A 23,020-nucleotide genomic window follows, 5' to 3' on the forward strand; every position below is an offset into this window, starting at 1 on the left:
CGGGGCTCGAACTCACGGACCGCGAGATCATGACCTGGCTGAAGTCGGACGCTCAACCGACTGCGCCACCCAGGCGCCCCTATTCATGGCTTTCTAAAGGAGGAACTTAGTTGTTTTGTTAGTAGCTGTGTTGTACGGTAGGCAATATGTGTATTTCAGATGGGTCTCTTTGCAACGGATGCCTTGGCAATCAAAAGCTTAACCTGCATTATAATCCTCATGCTTACTGTCAGGCACTTATGCCACACAAGTCTTAAGACACGAGGAGATTTAGAAACCTGTTTGTGCCTTCGGTGCGCCTCGGTGGTTCAGTCAGTTAAGTCCGACTCGGGTCTTCAGGCCTCATCACCTTGGGCGGGACCCCACACTCCGCAGGCCGTGTGCGGGCGGACACCACGGTAGCGACGCCGGAAGCCCCGCCCCCAGCCTACGTCTAACCCAGAAGCACTCCATCCGGAACGCTCATTGGCTTAGCGTCTCCGCTGGGCAGAAGGCTTTTTCGGATGGTGTAGGGCCACTGCTGGTCTCCGCGAGGGGCGCTCCGCACTTGTCACGGCGGAGCAAAGGTCACCGGCCCCGCGAGGGTCTCTGGGAAGTAGCGCTGCTTTGTCCGAGGGCAGAGGCTGAGCTCCGCTCCCCAAGTGGGCTGAAACCCAGTTTCTGCGAGTCTTGTGGGCAGGTGATCACCGAAGTGTTTAGACGTGTATTTCTCCAGACTCCACCGGGCTCGGATGCTCCCCGGGACTGCAGGTGCACACGGACCCAACGGCAAGCGACTGTCGTGTGATTGCGCGTCATGTGGCCGTAGTCCGATGCATCAGAGTCAGTCCCGGGCGCTTAGGGGCTGGGGTCAGGACGGGAGAGAACAGCCTCCAGGCCGGAAACGACCCCTGTGAGTCGAGCACCAAGGCTCGAAGAAGCCTTAGGCAAAGTGTACAGTCCGTTCCCGCCGACAGGGGCCGAGAACTCGCCGGATCCCAGCCAACAGGGCGCCTCCCGCGGGTCGCCCGCAAAGATCGGGATTTGGCCTCCGCGCACACAGGCCAGGTATGCGGCCCGAAGTGGGAGGGGCCTTCGCCCCTGGGATCCGCGGCGGAAACCCGGCGCCTGGATCCTGAGAGATCCGGGGGAGCCCTGCCGGGAGGACCCCGCAGCTCCCTGCTGTCCTTCGGGGCGCCCTCGGGGCAGCTCGCGGCCTGCGCCGCTCCCGGAACCCGGGCGGGCGCCCCCTGGAGGCCCCTTGGGTGGAAAGGGGGAACTCTGGCGGAGGGTGGGGGGGGGGGGGGTGGGAGCGGGCGCTGTGGGGTCTGAAGTTCCACCCCCTCTGTGCCCAGCCCACGCTGTCCCCGGTCAGATGCGACCTCAGATCACACCTGACCCACTGACCGATGAGAATATCTGTCCGCGGAGGGAAAGAATAAATCAGGTTCCCTCAGGAAAGGGGGATCAGTGAGAGCCCAGCACTTACTTCAGATTAAGGGATGATACATATGATATACGATAGATGATATGACATATATGATATAAATAAATAAATAAATAAATATTAGGGCACCCTGTTACACCTAAAGTGCGGCCTTTCTAGGGTCTCCACTGACCGTCTAGAGTGTTTCAGGGGGGTGTCTCCCCTCTGGCTGGTCAGGATTCTAATATTACCCGCACTGTGAGGCCTGTGCATCCTCCAGCCTGTTCTCAGCACCCTGCCAGCTGTTTTCTATCCTTTTCCAGTCTTGCCCTGCACCTTAGTTTTCTGCCAAATTCTCTGTGACCTCATGCAGGTTTCTAAGGCTTCTTCTCTGCCCATACCCCACTTTGTCAGGACCACACAGGAATTCCAGAGTGACTTAACTCTTGAATGAGGAGGGGTTAGCGCTGACACCCCCAACTCCCATTTCCCCAGCCCCTCAACTTTCTCCACCTCTCCAATCACAGCAGTTTAAATCCCTATAACTTTTGATTCCCTCAAAATTTAACTACTAATAGCCTACTGTTGACCAGAATCCTTACCAATAACATAAACAGTTGATTACATTTTTTGTTTGTATTATATACTGTATTCTTCCAATTAAGGTAGAGAAAAAAATGTTAGTAATGAACAAGAAACAAATATACATATACACTTACAGCACTGTACGTATGTATTGAAAAAAATTCACATGTAACTGGACCCATGCAATTCAAACCTGTGTTGTTCAAGGGTCAACCATATAGCATGAAATCTCAGACCTGATTTAAATTTTTTTTTTCAACGTTTATTTATTTTTTTTGGGACAGAGAGAGACAGAGCATGAACGGGGGAGGGGCAGAGAGAGAGGGAGACACAGAATCGGAAACAGGCTCCAGGCTCTGAGCCATCAGCCCAGAGCCCGACGCGGGGCTCGAACTCACGGACCGCGAGATCGGGACCTGGCTGAAGTCGGACGCTTAACCGACTGCGCCACCCAGGCGCCCCTCAGACCTGATTTAAAGCAGAAGGAAAATCCTATGTAAAGCAGGAGGAACCCCTTCTATAACAGGACTCACTTGAGTTAGGGAAGTTATTTTGGGAGCTGAAAGAGAGGGAAGAAAAATCCCCAAATGACAGCCTCCACTCATTTTATAGATTACCTCTATTTCCAATAGAGGGCGTCAGCTTTCTGCTGGATATCTGTTTTACCGCGTGGAGTTTACTCACTGGAAGAACGATGGGTTTCCCTGACTTCATTTGGAGAACAGAAGAGAGAGTGGGGAAAGGAATTTAACGTGTGTGCTGCAAACCTGACTGGGAGGGACATTTTGAGAAATGGGATAGAGCTTTCAGGAAGTGAAAGGAGGCAGAGTTTCATCTGAGCGGAGTAGGTATCAGTACATGTTTATACAGTTTATACAGTTACACAGAAGAGAGGGAAAACAAATGAGGAAAAGGACAACGGAAACAGCAGAAGTAAATTACTTCAGATGTCAACACCATAGGTCATTAAGGAAATACAAATGAAACCACCACGAGATACCAATCTTCATCTACCAAGATGACTATTTTCAAAAGGGTAAAATAACAAGTTGTTGCCGAGGCCGTGGAGAAACGTGAACCGTTGTACACTTCTTATGAGAATATAAAATGTTGCAAAGTGAGAAGGCAGAATACGGCTTCTCATTAAGCTTAATAGAGACAGGTCATCTGACCAAAAAAATTCCATTCCTGGGCATATACTGCAACAAATGGAAAGCAGGGACTCAAATCTATACTTGTACACCCATGTTCATAGCAGCATTAATCACAACAGCCAGAAAGTGGAAACAACCCAGCGTCCGTCAATAGATGAATGGATAAAATGTGGCATGCCCAAACAATGGAATATTTTTCAGTGGTAAGAAGCAATAAAATGCTGAAACATGCCATAAGATGAATGAACCTTGAAAACATTACGCTAAGTGATATAAGCCAGGCACAGAAGGATAAAGATATGGTTCCATGAATACTAATATCTAGAATAAACAAGCTCATAAAAACAGAATGATGAGAGATTCCTAGGGGCTGGAGTGAAGGGTGAATGGGGAGTTATTGCCTACTGGATACACAATTTATGTTTGAAATTACAAAAAAAAAAAAACTTTGGAAATAGTGGCAGTAGATACACAGCATTACAAATTTACCTGATGCTACTGAATTATATACTTGAAAATTATTTACATGGCAAAGTTACTATCACATAAAATTTACGACTCTCCCATCCCTCTCAAGAATACCCAAACTGAGTGATTTTATCCACTTCCCAAGTTCAAAATTTTCCTTCTGTTATACTATTTCAGAATGTCATCAACTTTTCCACTGATGAAGCTAAAACAGTATACTCTTTGTGTAAGCACATAAATAATGTTCGTGTTAGGACTCATATAGGATTGTGGTTTCCAGGATCTAACTGCCCCACTCTACACAGAATAATAAATTTATATCAAGAATCTGAAAATTTTTAGTCCCTTAAATATTAACAGCTGGTGGAAGAAATGATTAATTTCATGTAGAGAACAGAGTCATATAGTCACAATCAGATTAGAAAATATGTTTTCCTTGCCAAGATATGAAACAAAACCAAGAGATGCGAGTATCACTGAAAATGAGCACAAAAGGGCTGAATGTTGGGAAACATGAAGACAAAAACATAGAGGCATCCACCAGCCACTGGCCTGGAATAGCAAATAGAGTCATCCAAACAAACAAAAGAGAAGACAGTGAGTAAAAGAAGAAAAAAGCACTCACAAGGATCAAGATGGTACAAGTGGCCCTGGCCTCAGGAGAAGGTCTGGGAGCAAGGCTGTGGCTGTGAATGTGTTGGACTCGCTGTTTGTGCCTGAGCAGGAAAAGGACCACTGAGCCGCTGGCCCAGGCCATGAGACTCAAACACATAAAATCAGTTATGAAGAATATTGCTACAACCACAAATTGGAGAAATCTGTCTGGATTGAGTGAGGAACAGTATCCATAACTTACTCTCACACTAAAATTTTTGCCACTCATAGGACTAATCATTTTGATAGGAACAAAAATATTTACCAACAGATGCAGAATCCAGCAAAGGAGACACCAGAAACCAATGAACATTGAGGATCTTATTCTGAGCTCCAGCCACCTAGAGAAATTGGAACATAGTTTAATGGTCTGAAAGACACCGAGAAGTGTGGTAGTGCTGAGGGAAACCCCTCTGGCCACTCTATGGAAATAGAAAAGAAGTTTACATCCGGTCTCATTCAGGAAATATTTTGATCTAAAGGCTGCCATGGCCTCAGGGATCCCTCTCAATAAAAGCACCAAGGAGTTGGCTAAGACCAGTTGATTGAGAATCAAGTCTGTGGGTCTCACCTTGTGTCCAGTGAGAAGTGTGAAGTTATAAAGACACAGGAGAGAGGCGTTTGCAAGGATTCCCACTCCCAGCTGGGTGAGGAAGAGGATTCCTATTTCCCACTTGGTGGCAGCCATCGCATCAATATCTATGAGACATTGATTTTAGTTGAAGCCAGATGAATGGCAGTACAAGAAAAACAAACAAAAAAAAAACATTGTGATAAACTGTGGTGCATCCAGACAATGGAACATTATTCAGTACTAAAACGAATTGAACTATCAAGCCATGAAAAGACACGCAGAAAACTCAAATGCATATTACTAAGTGAAAGAAGCCATTCCAAAAAAAAACTACACACTGTAGGATTCCAACTATGTGACACTCTGGAAAAGCAAAACTGTGCAGACAATTAAAAGATCCGTGGTCGACCAGGATTGGAGAGGAAGGGGAGGGGATAATAAATAGGCATGCATAGAGGATTTGGGGGGCAGTGAAAATATGCTGTGTGATATTATGATAATAGATATTACTGTAGGATATTATAGTAATGGATCATCCACCCACAGAATTTACAAAACTAAGAATGAATTCTAAAGTAAACTCTGGACTTTGGGTGATTATAATGTATCAAGGTAGTGTCATCCTTGGTAAAAAAAAAAAAAAAAGTACCATCCTGGTAAGTGATGCTAATAATGGAAGAGGCTATACATGTAAGGAGGCAGGAGATACAAAGGAAATATCTGTGCTTTCCTCAATTTTGTTGTGAACTGAAAACTCCTAAAAAAAAAAAAAAAAGAAAGAAAGTCTTAAAACAATGAAGTATGTGACCATCACCATCACTTGAAAACACTTTGGAGGTCTACCTACAGGAGCCGAGTAAACACATCAAGGCTCACGTGCACAATAGGGTTTTCTATGCCTGCAAATTGAGTGAGGAGGATCTCTACAGTCTGACCTACGGTTATAAACTGCATGTATTCTGAAATGAAAAGCTAGATGGAGAGCTCTGTGTAGAGAATGCTAAAGGTTTTTTTCCCATGTATATGGAGGAATGAAAATGTAGCCACAGAACATACATAGGAATGGGGCAGATTTTAAAGCTAGTTTTCAGAGAAAAATCTTGTTATACTGTTTTATTTGTACAAATGTACACATATCATATAATTATTAAACAATTTTAAGGCAAACTAATGTTTTAAAATACAAAATTCAAAGGTTAAGAAGTAACTGAATACCCCATTGGCTTTCTTTCTATGTCAAAGAGACATTTTGAGTGACTCGAAAATATGGGATTGGCTTTATTTTCCTAGGAAGTTCTATTAAGGTAAAACTACCTGCAAGGAAATCTTGAAGTCTGTGTACGTATTTTACTAAAAAGTATTGGGATGCTATTTTGGAAACAAATATATTACTATGAATGGAAAATAAAGCTTTCTATGTCAGAAAAAAATAAATATATAACCTAAGAACTTGAACAAAACTAAAACATGTATTTGGTAGGAACAATTGATATTAACTCATATAGTATTTGATTTTAAACATATATGCATTTTTTTCCGCAAACTGAAAAAAAATTAGAAATTATGGACAATGCTGTAACAATGCCTACTTCTAGCACCCAGTTTATGGTCTCTTAATCCATTTTCTTGTGTACGTAAAGAGTGTCTTGAGGGAAGTGAGGGGCTTATTCGCGGTCTAGGGCAGGAACTTTCCAAGATACAACTGAAACTTCTTGTCATAAAAGGGAAGCAAGGAAAGAACACCGAGGTCACTTTTTAGAGGTCACAGGATCCCACCTGACGAAGGTGCCCTTGCAAAGTTTTGGTACAACAGTGTAACTCCAAATGGTTGATTTATGTAAACCAAATCCACATAAATGACATAAAAATAAGTGCAAAACTGCTGGAAGATGTTGAGGAAGCAGTTAATTCCTGGAAAACGGATAAAGGGGAATATCAACTATTTCTCCTGCAATAGCAGTACGGACTATGTTTCACAGTAAGAAATCTCTGGGCAGTCCCCCCAAACTTGTCTGTTTTAAATGATACTTATTAATGTCAATGAAAACATTTTCCATCATGGTAAAAATAGATACAAAACAAAATAATAGAAAACTCAACAATAGTTTAGGGGAAACTTCCTCACAAGAACAATTCCTTCTTCCAGATGCAATGTTTCAATATTGGATGACAAAGTAGAAGAATGTGTCCATGTTCATGAAAATCTGTTCATGATGTAGAGCACCTTAATGAGTCACCATCTTCCTGGCATGGTTGTTTCAACAAGGCAGGAATAACAGCTGTGAGATGTATTTCAGTTTCCATGATCAAGAACTGAAATGGTTACACACTGGAGAAACACTCTGGAAACACAGAAATTGTTATTAGGATCAATAATATAATTTAGAATAGTCACACATCAAGACAGCCATTTTTTCCCCTTAAGATAGGCAACGGTCTTCTTAAATGTATAAGCAAAAATGCATTAGTGAAAGACAAATGGAATTTTGAAAACAATATTAAAAACTAAGTATCTGAGGAAAACACTGAATGAAAACCACTGTATTTTAAATCAATCATAGTATTCATTTAGTATCAGAAGACTGTTGTCCTAGATGAAAATTTTTCCAGTCTTACTAATTCAATTCATACTATTAAGTATGTTGTCTCATAAGATTCCAAAGAAATATTAACATTTCTAAATTTCCTCCACAAATGTCAAAAATACACACAATTTAATGACACAACTTGCCTTAGTATATAAAGTATAACCAGAGGTTTCTATTGACGAAAACCAAACATAGCATAGAACAAGGAACCTGCAAATTATGTTTGCAAATATTTTTATAGAATAAGTTTATAGGAGCTTATGTATGATAACACGAAATGATGAATTAGCTGGGAGAAGTGGTATTTTATATGCAGTATTAAAATATTTGGAGATTTGGTGAAGTCTTAAAGATATTTCTAGCTTTCAATCTTAGAGAAAATAAATACTACATCTAAACATAAAGAATGTAAATCTCTTAGAAAAAATATAATATGTTTGCATTAATTTTGCCTGAATAAATTACCAAGCATGTATTCAAACTTAAGAACTGAAAACATTTTTATCACACTTTTTTAAAGTTTATTTATTTTGAGAGAGAGCAAGCAGGGGAGGGGCAGAGAGAGAGGGAAAGAGAGAGAATCCCAAGCAGTCTCAAACTCACAAACTGTAAGATCATGACCTGAGCCGAAGTCAAGAATCAGATACTTAACTGACCGAGCCACCCAGGAGCCCCTTATCACGCTTCTTAATTAAAAATGTAAGCCTTTTCATTTTTGTAGTATCTTTTACTGAAAGACTCCTAAAACCAATAGAAAATAAAACTTAAAAAATTAAACATGTAGAACATAAAAAAGGTAATTATAATAATCTCAGTGCTTCTTTTGGCAACGTAAAAGAACAGGCAACTCTGAGAAAAGAACACATATTAAAAAATGTATTTTTGGGGCGCCTGGGTGGCGCAGTCGGTTAAGCGTCCGACTTCAGCCAGGTCACGATCTCGCGGTCCGTGAGTTCGAGCCCCGCGTCAGGCTCTGGGCTGATGGCTCAGAGCCTGGAGCCTGTTTCCGATTCTGTGTCTCCCTCTCTCTCTGCCCCTCCCCCGTTCATGCTGTGTCTCTCTCTGTCCCAAAAATAAATAAACGTTGAAAAAGAAATTAAAAAAAAATGTATTTTTCTCATAAGTATCAGAAAAGGCCAAATTACAGTGCAAATGACACTGAAATTTTCAAATATACATATACTCTTGCTGAAATCTCATTTTAATTTTTTTTTTTCAGCGTTTATTTATTTTTGGGACAGAGAGAGACGGAGCATGAACGGGGGAGGGGCAGAGAGAGAGGGAGACACAGAATCGGAAACAGGCTCCAGGCTCCAGGCTCGGAGCCATCAGCCCAGAGCCCTACGCGGGGCTCGAACTCACGGACCGCGAGATCGTGACCTGGCTGAAGTCGGACGCTTAACCGACTGCGCCACCCAGGCGCCCCTGAAATCTCATTTTAAGATAAGTTTCCTCTGACAGAAAAATTGCATCATTTTTCATAGCAAAAAAGATTCACAAATGGATATTTTAAAATTGGTCTGCTATACTGTAAATTTTAAAACTTAATATTTTGCTGCTGCTTCAACATCTCCACAACCAGGGTTCGAACACCCCACCCAGGTGACTGGGTGCATCAGTTGAAGGCTGGGCCCTGCCACAACTTCCTTGTCTTGTGGAAGTCGTCTTCCTGTGACCTCGGGATATTCAGATGCGCGCGTGGAATCCCCTTTCACTGTCTCCTGTGTACTCCACCCTGACCCTCAATAAGGGCGCTTGCCTAGAGGTCCTCCTCCATTTCCTCTTCCATCCCCCACCTTCTCCACCTGCTTGGTTGAGTCAACCCCCTTGGCTCTTCCACCAATGACCCCCTGGTGGTGTGCCCGGACTCTGTCTCTGTAGGACCCTGACTATAATAAACTTTTTCTGGCCCTCTCTTGTGTCTGGCTGAACCTGACACACCATGTCATGACAGATACAAAACAGCTGCAGATTTAAAATGTTTTGAAAATCATTTAGAATACTGAATACATAAATTTTACCTGATACAGGTTTTTCTCTTGTTTTCTGGAATGATTGTGCAATTTGAGATTAAAGTAAATGCTGTGTAAAATACATTTCAATTCTATTTTAGTAACTGAAATAGAGCAGTTTGTATTTAAGTGTGGGGGAGACACCTCACGCTTGGTAAACAACCTAATGGACTAGTGATAAGAGAGTCCGTGGGGTGAATAGGAGGAAAACACCTCACTAGTACGTATCAATCATATTCCTTGGACATTGATTAATATGTTTCATAAAAGAATGCAGAAGGTGAATTCACTCAGCCGTAAATCAGCAGATGTGACTTAAGAGAGATCTTAGTGACTGAATATAAATTGGTCTAGAAGGATCCTCAACAAGTGAAGCAGGGTTAACTGTCTGGGCTGGGAAGGAGGAAAGGGGCAGGGGAGGGGGTGTCAGAGTGGAAATCCACCTGAAATTTATGCATGAATTGATTTCCTAAAAATTTCATGGTGAAATTCGTAGTTTTTAAATTTAAAATTTTATAATTAAAAAAAGTTTGTTTATTTTAAGAGAGAGAGAGAGAGAGAGAGAGAGAGAACAAGGCAAGGGAGAGAGAGAATTCCAAGGAGGCTTGGTGCTGTTAGTGCAGAGCCTGACATGGGGCTCGATCTCATGAACGATGAGCTCATGACCTGAGCCCAAATCAAGACTTGGGGGCAAGGGAGGGGGGATGCCTGGGCGGCTCGGTCTGTTAAGCATCCGACTCTTGATGTTCCCTCTCTCTCTCTGTGTCTCAAAATAAATAAACATTTTTTTTAATTTTTTATTTATTTATTTTTTTTTTAAATTTTTTTTTTTCAACGTTTATTTATTTTTGGGACAGAGAGAGACAGATCATGAACGGGGGAGGGGCAGAGAGAGAGGGAGACACAGAATCGGAAACAGGCTCCAGGCTCTGAGCCATCAGCCCAGAGCCCGACGCGGGGCTCGAACTCCCGGACCGCGAGATCGTGACCTGGCTGAAGTCGGACGCTTAACCGACTGCGCCACCCAGGCGTCCCAATAAACATTTTTTTTAAAGCCCACACGAGAGTCCTATAAATCTGAAATTGCCGTGGTTACTGATCACTCCAGCCCTTAAAGACTTCAGGAGTACAAAGGCAATAAAGGATCATGACATTCCCATAATCACAGGGTGTTGGGCAACAAAGGGAGGATCCAAATTGAGTGACTCCTGGTCTTAGCGAGGGGACGTGAACTTCCCCGTCAAACAAGTTCTCCAGTCAGAATTTTATTTTATTGTTTTATTCTTATCTTTTTAGTTTGATAAACATACATCTTGGAGGGTAGAGAGAGCAATAGGTTAATGGCAGAAGAAGACTAGCAAGGCATTTTTACCATCCGCTGGATTACACAGCAGGGTGATACTACTATCAGAAGACTACTGAAGTCTCTGATTATTCCTCCCTCCCTGCTCCAGCCCCAAATCCTACAACCATTAGGCACAGTGTTCTTCAAATAATAATTTAATTTCTTTTTTTATTTTTTATTTTTTAAATTTAAATTCTAGTTAGTTAACATACAGTATAGTCTTGGCTTCAGGAGTAGAACCCAGTGATTCACCTCTTATGTTTGACACCCAGTGCTCATCCCGAAAAGTGCCTTCCTTAATGTCCATCACCCTTGTTTGTTTGTTTTAATGTTTTATTTTATTCTTGAGAGACAGAGCATGAGCAGGGGAGGGGCAGAGAGAGAGGGAGACACAGAATCCGAAGCAGGATCCAGGCTCTGAGCTGTCAGCACAGAGCCCGGACATGTGGCTGGAACCCATGAACCTCGAGATCATGACCTGAGCCGAAGTCAGATGCCCAACGGACTGAACCACCCAAGTGTCCCTGCCCATCACCCTTTTAACCCATCCCCCACCTAGCTCCCCTCCAGAAATCTTCAATTTCTTTTAGTTCTGTAAATGGAAGATAAATGTGGGGCACTTGCGTAGCTCAGTCGGTTAAGCATCAGACCAGCTCAGGTCATGATCTCATGGTTCATGAGTTAGAGCCCTACATCGGGCTCTGTTCTTGGCAGCTCAGAGCCTGGAGCCTACTTCAGATGCTGTCTTTCTCTCTCTCTCTGCCCCTTCCCTGCTCACACTCTGTCTCTCAAGAATAAAAATAAACATTAAAAAAATAACTTGAATTTAAAAAAAAGAAGATAAATGTTTACTCTCTTTTACCGATGTCAGAAAGTTTAGACCTATGTTACTACGCATCCATTTAGCACAACAGGCTCACAACAAAATATAACAAAATTAAATGTGCTAGCTCCTGGCACACAGACTGCAGTTAACAACTCAGGGCAGGGAGCTCAGCCTTATCATCTCTTCTCTGGTCATAGGTCTGCACTGGGAAATAGTAGAGTGAACACAGTGAGGTTTAGTCTCTTTGGGCAGGGACGAACAAAAGATTTCACAAAAGCTGTAACTGTGAGGAGAGAGGAAAGATGCCAGGCAGCCCTACGGAAGGCGAGCAAAAGGATGGTGTGTAGATGTTCTCAGAAAGAATCATTGCTCGCTCTATACAAAACTGTTTCAATCCCAGAAAACATACATACATGTACACATACACATTGTTCTCTGGTTTTCCCTCTACTTTGTAGAATTCTCCTATGAATCTGACATTCTTCTAAAAAAGAAAAAAATAGACACTTACCAGATGACATTTGCAATTAGGACGCTGGGTGCTGCAGCAAAATGCGTGCCAGTGTGGAGAGCAGCGTCTGAACCTGATCTTAATGCTTGGGGTGCCGTGATCTCATCTCCTTGACCTCCTTGGTGGATAATTATTATCCTTTCACCTGTAATTTCAGTGACAACACCTACACAGGGAGTTGAGATTATCTTTCAAAAACATCTGCGGATTGTACAAATTATCGAAGGAGATCATGTTTAATTAGAAGGTTTTCTATTGAAGGTTGCAGAGATATCTAAGGAACAATTTGCCTCTGAAATGTTAAAAAAAAATCTCAAGGAACACCGAGAATGCCAGAAAACATTAGGATCTGACAAGTTAGAGAATGAAATTGAGCACCTTCTTATCCAGGATTGTTCTACATTTTGAAAATTTATCTCAAAATATAATTCCCTTCCATTCTTTTTTTTTTTTTTTTTTAATATTTCGGGTTTTTTTCAACGTTTATTTATTTTTGGGACAGAGAGAGACAGAGCATGAACGGGGAGGGGCAGAGAGAGAGGGAGACACAGAATCGGAAACAGGCTCCAGGCTCTGAGCCATCAGCCCAGAGCCCGACGCGGGGCTCGAACTCACGGACCGCGAGATCGTGACCTGGCTGAAGTCGGACGCTTAACCGACTGCGCCACCCAGGCGCCCCAATTCCCTTCCATTCTTGAGCTCACTGCAGGTACTGAAATTGAAGGGAGAGCAGCAAATGAGTAGAGATAAAAAGGATAGCTGGGTGCTTCAAATTAGCAGAAACCTGTGATGTTCTATCCATTAAGCATTCTCCAAGATATTTACTGAGGTTCTTATGTCTGTTGGTCACTTTGGTGGCTACGCTGGAGCGTCAGTGCACAAATATGGAACCCATCTTCTAGTGGAGGGAAAGAAAGCATTAAAAAAAATAAGCTGTTAAATTCTTTAGTTTATTAGAAGGTGTTATGTTCTACAGAAAATGAAAACAATAACGCAGAGCCCGAATGATGAAAACTTTGGTGGTCGAGGAAGGGTTGCAACATTAAATCTGATGTTCATAGTAAGAATCGTAGGGAAGATGATACTGAAGCAAATATTTTAAAGAGGTGAGGGGCCACCCTCTTGAACCTTTATGTGTTCATTTTTAAATTCCATTAGTTCAGTAGATGTCACCACAACTGATAGGAATACTATGGTGGTTCTCTAGACACGAAGGGGGTGGGGAGGTGGGCAGAAAGCACTTGTACGCTTTCTGGTATCATTTCCTATAAGGACAGGAATCTTATCATACCAGTGTCCCACCCTTATGGCCTTGCTTAACGTTTACGAAGAGGCCCTCTCTCTGCACAGCCACGTTGGTGGTTAGATATTAAACTATTCAATTACTAATTCGGGGGCAGGAACAATCAGTCCGGAGCAGATTACCACAAGTGTGTGCTCCATAAGGGAATCACTTCAATAGGATATGTTTCCATTGCCCTTCTGCCTGGTCAGGCCAGGCCAGCGGATCATGCCATTGGTCACACCCATGAATTGGTAAAAGCCCAAGTATAGAAGCACAAAGCATGCAATTTAGCCTAGTGCACCGATTTTTCTGTCTTCGATCAGAGCGGCCACCTTCTAAAAAGGATGCTGTTTACTTTGGAACTGCCATCCATAGACCAAGCGGCTAGTTTTGGTTAATCAAGAGCAGTTGATGAGGCACAAGAAGCACAACAGGCCATTGGATCTGGCACCTCCTTAGGAAGTGACTTTGCTGGCTGACAATTCTCTGACACCAGCTGGGTGTCCTACAAGTCAATCCTATTCTGGTACTACTTGGAGTCAGCGTGACTTCCCAGGTTTAAAGACTCAGTCTCACAAAACTGTTCTCACCGTGGATGCTAGTCAAACTGTTCTCACTGTGGATGCTAGCCTGAGTCCCCAGGCTACCCACACATTTTTCCAACCCAGCTACAAATTTGAGGGTTCCTATGACCTGCCTCTCAATTTTGGTAATTTTTGAGACTGGGTCATGGAACTCAGGAAAAAATTGTTCTTATATTTACTGGCTTATTGTAAAGGCTACAACTCAAGAACAGCCAGATGGAAGCAAGGCATTAGGCAAATTATGGGGGGATGGCCCTCCCTGGGCACACCACCCTCCCAGAAAGTCAATCGTGTTCACCAGCTCAGGTCTCTAAATCTTGTTATTCAAGAGTTTTCAGAGATACGTCTTTAGATTCTCCCTCACCACCCAGTCCTCTGTTCTTTTCTGAGAACAGCCCATCACTCGCAGCCTTGCTAACTGGGTCCTGGGACGCCGGCCCCAACCAGGCTGGGCCAGTCAGCTTCCCTCCTGTGTAATCTAGAATATGGACTGCACACTGAGGCCTGAGCATGCTGGGCACTGGGGTGAGGGTTGGTGTTTAGAAGGACATTGTTTCTATCCCAATGATCCCTGATGCAGATACAGAAAGACCAGGTAGGAAGAGAAGGAGCCAGAAAACTGCAGGGTCTTTGGAGAGGAGGGAGGGTGGCTCCTGTGACATTTATCAGCCAGGAATCAAGAAGGCTGGGGTCCCCCCACCCAGGGGTAGAGAGGTGAGCCCTTCCCCAGTGAGACCAGAAACCCGCAGGTATTCAACATCACTTCCTGGTACAGGGCCCTTTGGTCCAGGTCCAGCTGTCCCCACTCTTCCTGGGTGAAGGTTATGGCCACATATTTGAAGGTATCCAAAACCTGGGAAGTCAAACAGATGTAGTGGCATTGGCCTTGTGCTGTTGGATGGGGATCAGAGCCTGTCAGTCTCGAGTGAAGGGGTAGAGAGACCCAGCCTCAGATCACCAAGGCCTATGTTGGGGAAGGACACAGACTTCAGACCTAATGCAGTTGTGGCTGAGAGAAAACCCTCCCCTGGGGAATCCACTGGAGAGGACAGTGGCATTCCTATGAGGATTGTGGGGGCAGACAATAAGTGATCTGGGACATCAGAGGGACAGGGAATATGATTATGATAATTCCAACAAGGAGAACCACAGCAATGGTAGCTCAGCCTCCCTGGTCCTCGCCAAGCCTCACAGACTAAAGACTTCACATGCTGTAGTAAAGGGATCAATGTGTTCAGCTCTGGAGCCAGACTCCTGCAGTTTGAATCTGTTCTAAACACTCAGCTACTGCGTCACCTTAAGTCACTTGATTTTCTTCAGCCATGATTCCTCATGAATATAACAATAGTTCTCACTTTATCAGGGTGTTATGAGAATTTTAAAATGTTGAAAATTCAGGGGCGCCTGGGCGGCATAGTTCATTAGGCATCTGACTTCAGCTCACGTCATGATCTCACGGTTCATGAGTTCTATACCCACGTCTGGCTCTGCGCCAACAACTCAGAGCCTGGAGCCTGCCTTGGATTCTGTGTCTTCCTCTCTCTCTCTGCCCCTCCCCTGCTTGCACTCTGTGTGTGTGTGTCTCTCTCAAAAAGTAAATAAACATTTAAAAAAATTTAAATGTTGAAAAAGCAAATGCTGGAGTGCCTGGCCAAGACAAATGCTCAGTGTGATTATCTTTATTAATCCGCCCACAGCCCCCACAGTCAACACCAATGTAATTTCCATGTCAGTCATGCGAGGCCAGAGGCTCAAGCAGACTATCAAGTCACACAGAGTGCCCAGTCTAAGAAGCTGATGTGGGATTTAAACTCAGATCCCTTTGGTTAAATCCAGCTCCCCCTGGCTGGACAGGGCGGGCTGCAGTGGTGCACAAGTATCTCATCTCATGGTCCTCCATCATCCCAGTGAATCCACAGAAACCAGGATGTGAAGTATATCTGATAATTGTCACTGCTAGCTCCATTTTAGCAACTGCAGACTCTATTTCTGGGAACACGGGCAGAGGATTGGAACTGTCCTCACCCACCTCACAAGAGAGGCACTGAGATGCTTGTCACTGGGGATACACATCGTAACTGAGCTCTCTCCAATTCCCTCAGTACAGGGGAGATAATGATAATGTTCCCATTTCAGACTGGAGGTGGTGGAAGCCAAGGGCAGTGAGGAGTCTTCCTCAAGCCATGGAAGAGGTCCAGTTGGAATCCACAGAGGCCTCTGCAGCCCTGCCCCATCATTCAGAGATATCCCTATTGCGTGTGATGCAGTCAGTATCCATGTTTATTCATAAGCCAAAATGACACATGTAGCAACAGAGTCAGGGCTTCCTTTTCTTTCTTCGGGCTGTCCAGGACATCCAGGAGAGGCAACTGCATGTGTTATCACTGATGCGGTGGATTACAGCAAGTCTTAAGTACCTGATCGTGCAGCCTGCTGTGTCTTCTGAAGCTCATCTGGCTCAATCCCACCTGTATATATTTTTTTTAATTTAACGTTTATTTATTTTTGAGACAGAGAGGGACAGAGCATGAACGGGGGAGGGGCAGAGAGAGAGGGAGACACAGAATCAGAAACAGGCTCCAGGCTCTGAGCTGTCAGCACAGAGCCAGACACGGGACTTGAACTCACAAACCACAATCGCTTCTCGGCCTTTTGGCTAAGATCAAGTGTGAACTCACAAACCACAAGATCATGACCTGAGCTAAAGTTGGATGCTTAACCCACTGAGCCACCTAGGTGTCCCTGTGTACTAAGTTCATTTTTTTTTTAATTTTTTTTAACGTTTTATTTATTTTTGAGACAGAGAGAGACAGAGCATGAACGGGGGAGGGTCACAGAGAGAGGGAGACACAGAATCCGAAACAGGCTCCAGGCTTTGAGCAGTCAGCACAGATCCCGACGCGGGGCTCGAACTCACGGACCGCGAGATCGTGACCTGAGCTGAAGTCGGCCGCCCAACTGACCAAGCCACCCAGGTGCCCCCCACCTGTACATTTTAAATTTACAGTGGAATACAGCAAGGGCCTTTGGACTTCATGAGTTGGTTGAAGAGAATGCTGCTTGCAACGGGCAATTCCATGTGCATGATGACCGGATGCACCATAGTGAAGCATTCGTTCCCTTCTGTGGCACAGGGGCACAATAGGAGTTGTTTCAAAATGACTTACAAATCTATGCTACAGATGGATTGGGCTTCCTGTAGACCCCCAGGAACCCACACTCACACAAATGACAAGAATGAATCTCAAATAATTATGTGGTATGAAATAAACCACGAAAGAGAAGTAATTATGATTTGTAAAAAAAATCTACAAAAGGCAAACTAATTTATACTGAAATAAAGCAAATGATTGTCCAGGGAAGGGTGGTCATGGAAGGCACAGTGAGACGGATTATCTAGGAGCCAGGTGAAACTCTGGGAGTGATAGATGTTCATAATGATCATGGGGATAGTTTCACCATTGTATGTATATAAAATTGCACAATAAAATATATGAAGTTTATTGCCTGTCGATCTCACCTCAATAAAGCTCTGAAATAATTAGTTGCACATAAAATTCTGGATTTCCCATATCTCTTAGGAACCCAGAAGATCTGAAAGTGCTACATTTTTTTAAATTTAATTTATTTATTTAAAAAAATTTTTTTTAACGTTTATTTATTTTTGAGACAGAGAGAGACAGAGCATGAACGGGGGAGGAGCAGAGAGAGAGGGAGACACAGAATCGGAAGCAGGCTCCAGGCTCTGAGCCGTCAGCCCAGAGCCTGACGCGGAGCTCAAACTCACGGACCGTGAGATCCCGTGAGATCATGACCTGAGCTGAAGTCGGACACTCAACCGACTGAGCCACCCAGGCGCCCCTAAATTTAATTTATTTTTGAGAGAGAGAGACAGAGTGTGAGCAGGGCAGGGGCAGAGAGAGAGAGAATCTGAAGCAGGCTCCAGGCTCTGAGCTGTCAGCACAGAGCCCGACGCCAGGCTTGAACTCATGAACTGTGAGATAATGACCCGAGCTGAAGTCAGATGCTTAATTGACTGAGCCACCCAGGCGCCCCTGAAAGTGCTACATTTATTTCACCATCCCTCTCTTCAGGTCTTGGAAGAAGCCCTGGCTTAGTGGCAATAACATAACATAACATAAACATAACATAATATAACAAAATAAAATAAATAAAATAATAAAACAAATAAAATTGAATTTAAATAAATAAATAAATAAATAAATAAATAAATAAATAATAAATAAAAGATCATATTCTCCAGTCACCAGGAAGGAAAGCTGGGTCATAAAGGGCATATCCCTGAAATATGTGATCTCTCTCCTCTCAATCCGTTTGCTTGTACCAGCATCAAGCATAAGTGTATAGGCATTCCGAAAATCTCGACAGTATTTTCTCTGGCGGTGGGCGGAGTCATAAGGGACACAAAGCTGGACCTTCTGAAACTCTGTCCCCTGTCAAGATGCACACCCATATACTTGGGAATACTCATGGATGCAAACTTTAGAAGAGCTATGTCCTCGGTCATTGGCTGCCGTCTTCCCCACTCACTATGAATTACCTCTTCAGGGAGTGGCAGGGAGAGAGCCTCCCGGGCCGTTGTTAGGAGCTCCGCGCTGCGTACCAACACCATCCAAGCTTCTCCTCCGGTCTGTGGATCTCCCCTGGTTGCTTGTTGCGGTCCGTGCTGTGGCACCGTGGCCTCTGGAATCCGGGCTGTGCTGGTCCGTACTCCCAAACTCTCCCCGTGCCGCCGACCTGACTTTGCCCCTTCCTCTGCTGTCGCCTCCAACGTGCGACCTCGGATCCCACGTGGCTGCGGGGACCTGAAGCACAGGCCGTCTGTGCAGAAGACCTCACGAGCTTCTCTCTAGGAGAGCCCACACGGGCCGCGGCTCCTGGGCCCCGACCTGGGGAGCGAGGCCCTCCCGGGGACGTGGACCTGTGCCCTGTGAGTCTTCCTGGAGTCAGGGCTGCCTCCAGGGAAGGAATCGTGAGGGTGGGGGGCACCGGGTCACTCTCAAGGAGTGGGACCTCTGGCCTTGCAAAGAGTTGAGGACCTGCGGACGGGCGCACTGCACATCCTAATTTTACCTTGCCGCCAAACACCCAGGGGACTTTCTCTGAAGACAGAAATTCCAGACACAGGCTAACCCGGAGCTCAGACCGGGACCCCCCACCCTCGGGGCGGAGATTCCCAGCCACAGCCACCGCGTGCCTGCGCAGAACTCACCGGAGACCACAGTACCTAATGCGCAGCGCGCGGCTGGACGTCAGGACTACAAGTCCCAGAAGTCTTCGGAGAACCTGGTGCTGCCTCGGCTTTCACCGGCCAGCTCCTCCCCCAGATTCCGCGGGGCCTCCAGCCACCGCCTCCAGCCCCGCCCCTGCTCGCTGCCACCTGGGGAATCACTTTGAGTGCCCTTTCCTCCGCAAACCAAAGAGGTCCCGTCCCTGCGCAGGTTTTGCTACCGAGGAGGGAGCTTCCCAGAGAGCACCGCGGGCCGCAGGCTAGACAACTCCCATAATTCTTCGTTTTGACCTTTTCACGCAGGGAATTGAACCTTCGGTGCCAAATTTACAAAGACTTGGGTAGAAACAGATTCCCTGAAAGCCTTAACCGCGAGCTCTGGCTAGAAACGCTGGGTGGACACCTGAGGATCATTGTCGATCTGTCCGTGTTTGTACAAATAAAGTTGACCATGTGTGGCAACTCCACCGTGTGTACTCTCTAAGTCACCATGGAGCGGGCCCACTTTGGGTACCAAACTCCAATTTCCAGGAGGACGACAGCTCACAGAAGTATCCTAAATAACGTGTCACCATGTGCACTTTGCTTCAGTGTTGCACAAAAAGCTTTCTTATTACCCAAACCACACTTTCAAACCTGGTCTGAAAATAACCCCCACCCTATCCCCCCATACCTGCTATCTTTGGAAGAAATGAAGGGGAAAACATTCTACCTTTCTGGTTTCTATCACTAAAATACCATTCTGCAACTTTTAGTCTTATGCAGGTCCATTTAGCCATTAACATTTCCAGTAAATTAACTGATTATATAACTTAAATATAAAAGTACACTTTCACACTGGAAAGTGTCTTTAGGTGCATGCAGCCCACAAGAGATGAAGAGTGTGGACAGAGGACGGGAGCAGGAGGGAAAGCCTCACTTGACCAATGGGAGCCGCCGGGGCTGAACATTCTTGGATTTTAAGGAATAAACACCAATATTACACATTCATTCAATAGATGGTCCTTGGTCATTTGAAATGTGGCAGCCATTTTTCTAGGTACCAGAAATACTTCAGTGAACAAACAAATTCCCTGACCTCCTTAAAGTTATATTTTAATGGAGTAAGACAGGAAATGGAGAATACGCTCAGGAAATTAGAAATTATCTTCCAAACAGAGAAGTACGATGGAAATATACATACTTGCATATACATTGGTGTACATTACATTGGGGCTGCAGCCGAGGAAGCTTCTGGTGTGGAAGGAGCACTTTTGAAGGCCGTTTTCTGGTGAGTCCTCAGGTGGCGGTGATAGGTGGATGACTGGCGGTAGCTTCTCCGGCAAAGGGAACACGCGTAGGGCTTCTCTCCCGTGTGGATTCTCTCGTGAGCCTGGAGGTTGGTTTTGTGGCTGAAGGACTTTTCACACGTGCTGCACGTGAAAGGCTTCTCTCTTGCGTGAGTCATCTGGTGCACGTGCAGGTCTGATGCTTGGAAGAAGCCTTTGTTACACTCGGCACAAATAAATGTCCTCTCATTACTGTGTCTTCTCTGATGGGCTTTTAGCTGAGAGAAATACCTAAAGATCTTGGGACACTTTTCACATCCATATGGTTTGGGGGCTTCATGGGATCTTTCTTGGAGTCCCTCACGTGTGGAGATTCCCTCATTCTGGTGGGTAGGAACAGGCTCAGGGGTGACCTTGACTGGCTGAGAGAGAAACCCTGGTCCCACCTCCATAAGGATATCTTGATAAGGGAGTCCTTTTGGGCACCCCTCCTGGGACCCGGAGATAGCTAGACCTGCTCTTCCAGAGCTGACTGGATTCTTCAAAGAAACACTGTCGTCTTCAGGCCTAGGACAGCCCTCTTCCTGGATAATGAGTAGGGAAGGGGTTTCATTGCCTTGACTAGTAATACCGTCATTTACTTGGTCAATGTTGCCACCATTTTCTTTATCTTTATCTCCTGTGAGGGCAAAAATGTGACTCAGTGAAGTTGTAGCCAGGAAGAAGTCCACACAGAACATTCCTCCGGTACCTTGGCCTGCCCCACTCACCTCGTCCCGTTGCCAGGGAAGTATCCTGGGGAGTACAGGACGGTGTCCCCATGTTCTCTCCTGTTGGGGTTCCTGCTGACAACTGTTTGGTGAGATGAACAATGACTTCTCTTAAGGGCATATTCTCAGAAAAGAGGGCTTCCTGTCCCTGCATGTGGACGTGGACCTGTTACAAAAACAAAAACAAAAAAAAAAAAAACCAATGATCACTGTTATATAATCTTCATTAGTATGTCTTCCCTAATGAAAAAGATGAATACTAAGGCTTTCTGTGGGAAGAGGCAGCTCTTGTCAAGGCATTTCTCCTCAACTTTGAGGTTTTTTCCCAACTGATAACTTCTCAGTGAGTTCCTACCACCTCATCAATAACATGCAATTAAATAAATTAATATATTGGTTCCTATATGTCCCACAAGGAATGACTGCAACACTTTTTATTTTGCTCACATAGGTTGGTAAAGATTCCCCTTGGTGAGGAAGAGTGTGATCTGACTAATAACTGGGTCTACAATACCTTTCTTCTCTACTTCCAGCTGTCGTCTACTGCTTATTCCTTACTCTTTTTGGACCCTCACTCCAGGGGGAAGAACTTTGTACTCACTAAGCCAGGTGGCTTCAGGCAACCATCACTCAGACCTTCCATGAATTTCTCCAGGTTTCTGCCACCTGATTCCCACTTCTCCTTCAATGTAGACCGATCACTGCAGTGTCGATTGATCATAAACTGTTCCAGGACCACTTGAAAAATAATTTCATCTTTGCTGTATTTTTCTGGCTGCAGCCACAAGTAAAATGATTTATAGAGTCTTTGCAGTTCCTGCTTTGCAAATGAGTTGTTGCCATTTTGAAATAAGTTGTGCTGGGTGTCCTGGAGCTCAGAGATCTCCTCTGCCTTTTGGAGAGCAGGTCCTTGGCTGGGTTTAAAGTCTTTATTTCCTGATCCAAGGTTATCCATGGATGGGTCACACAGAAATGAGGTTCTGAAATCTAAATCCATTCTTAGTAATATTTATCAGAGACTCAACTTTCTGGATTCAGTTTGTGAAGTCCTGTGTTTCTGGAGATCTGTTTCAAGACAAAATCGGGACATCTATAATATTTGATACATTTTCTCATCTTATTTTGCTAGTTAGCTAACAGTCAAATGTTACATAGTGGCGGATGTTTAAAAACCGCAAGCTACAAATACAAGAGATATATATTTAATCATATCACTGGCATAATTTTAACAAAAAAAGTATAAATTTCAGGCCCATATTACTTCATAGGTGAATTTTGAGACATTTAAGAAAGAAATAATGCTAGTCTTACCAAAATCATAGAAAAAGACACTTCTCTTTTAGTTAATGAAGTTAATTAACCTTGCTGATAATAAAACCTTACGAGTACATTAAAGAAAGAAACACTACCGGCCAATAATTCTCTTGAGCATAGATGCAAAAATCCTTAATATCTGCAAATCAAACTCAGTCATATATAAGGAAAATAATATATCACGAATTGGTGGATTTTAGCTTTTATATACAATTTGGGTTAAATCTCAAAAAGGAATGTAATTTATCACACCATTGAATTTACAGAATATGCTATCATCTTAGTAGTAGATACATTAAACAAGTAATAAAAGTCAGCACTCAATCCTGAGAAAGATATTTAGTACACTAGGAGTAGAAGAGAACTTCCATTGTGTGATAAACCATTTACAACATAACTGCAGCAAAAATTACTCTTAAAAGTTTT

The 23,020-nt window shown here is 44.1% G+C and overlaps 3 protein-coding genes across 4 annotated transcripts in view; all 3 read right to left on the bottom strand.

The window, feature by feature from the left end:
• Positions 1–23,020, bottom strand: part of LOC123577872 (zinc finger protein 304-like) — a 573,883-nt gene that overhangs the window by 210,161 nt on the left and 340,702 nt on the right. The gene's annotated exons all lie outside the window — the stretch shown is intronic.
• On the bottom strand, positions 795–5,097 carry LOC123578429 (vomeronasal type-1 receptor 1-like). Its single transcript, XM_045441312.1, has 2 exons — positions 4,071–5,097; positions 795–1,239 (listed from the first exon to the last, which is right to left on the bottom strand). The coding sequence occupies exons 1-2, from the start codon at positions 4,952–4,954 to the stop codon at positions 795–797; spliced, it is 1,329 nt and encodes a 442-aa protein (XP_045297268.1). The 5' UTR covers positions 4,955–5,097.
• Positions 20,322–22,343, bottom strand: LOC123577913 (zinc finger and SCAN domain-containing protein 4-like). Its single transcript, XM_045440348.1, has 3 exons — positions 21,882–22,343; positions 21,281–21,446; positions 20,322–21,189 (listed from the first exon to the last, which is right to left on the bottom strand). Exons 1-3 carry the CDS (start codon positions 22,275–22,277, stop codon positions 20,447–20,449), a joined length of 1,305 nt encoding a protein of 434 aa, XP_045296304.1. The 5' UTR covers positions 22,278–22,343; the 3' UTR covers positions 20,322–20,446.

This window comes from Leopardus geoffroyi, chromosome E2, assembly GCF_018350155.1.
Source record: "Leopardus geoffroyi isolate Oge1 chromosome E2, O.geoffroyi_Oge1_pat1.0, whole genome shotgun sequence".
NCBI lineage: Eukaryota > Metazoa > Chordata > Mammalia > Carnivora > Felidae > Leopardus > Leopardus geoffroyi.

Bases quoted from the DNA above. Each gene is read 5' to 3' on its own strand.
- LOC123578429 (XM_045441312.1), bottom strand. From the start codon at position 4,954: ATGGCTGCCACCAAGTGGGAAATAGGAATCCTCTTCCTCACCCAGCTG. The intron at 1,240-4,070 runs GTTTTGTTTCAT...TTTCCACCCAAG, and splicing joins AGTGATACTCGCATCTCTTG to GGGCCTCCAGGGGGCGCCCG.
- LOC123577913 (XM_045440348.1), bottom strand. From the start codon at position 22,277: ATGGATTTAGATTTCAGAACCTCATTTCTGTGTGACCCATCCATGGAT. The intron at 21,447-21,881 runs GTGAGTACAAAG...TTTTTGTAACAG, and splicing joins GCCTGAAGCCACCTGGCTTA to GTCCACGTCCACATGCAGGG. The intron at 21,190-21,280 runs GTGAGTGGGGCA...TTGCCCTCACAG, and splicing joins TTCCCTGGCAACGGGACGAG to GAGATAAAGATAAAGAAAAT.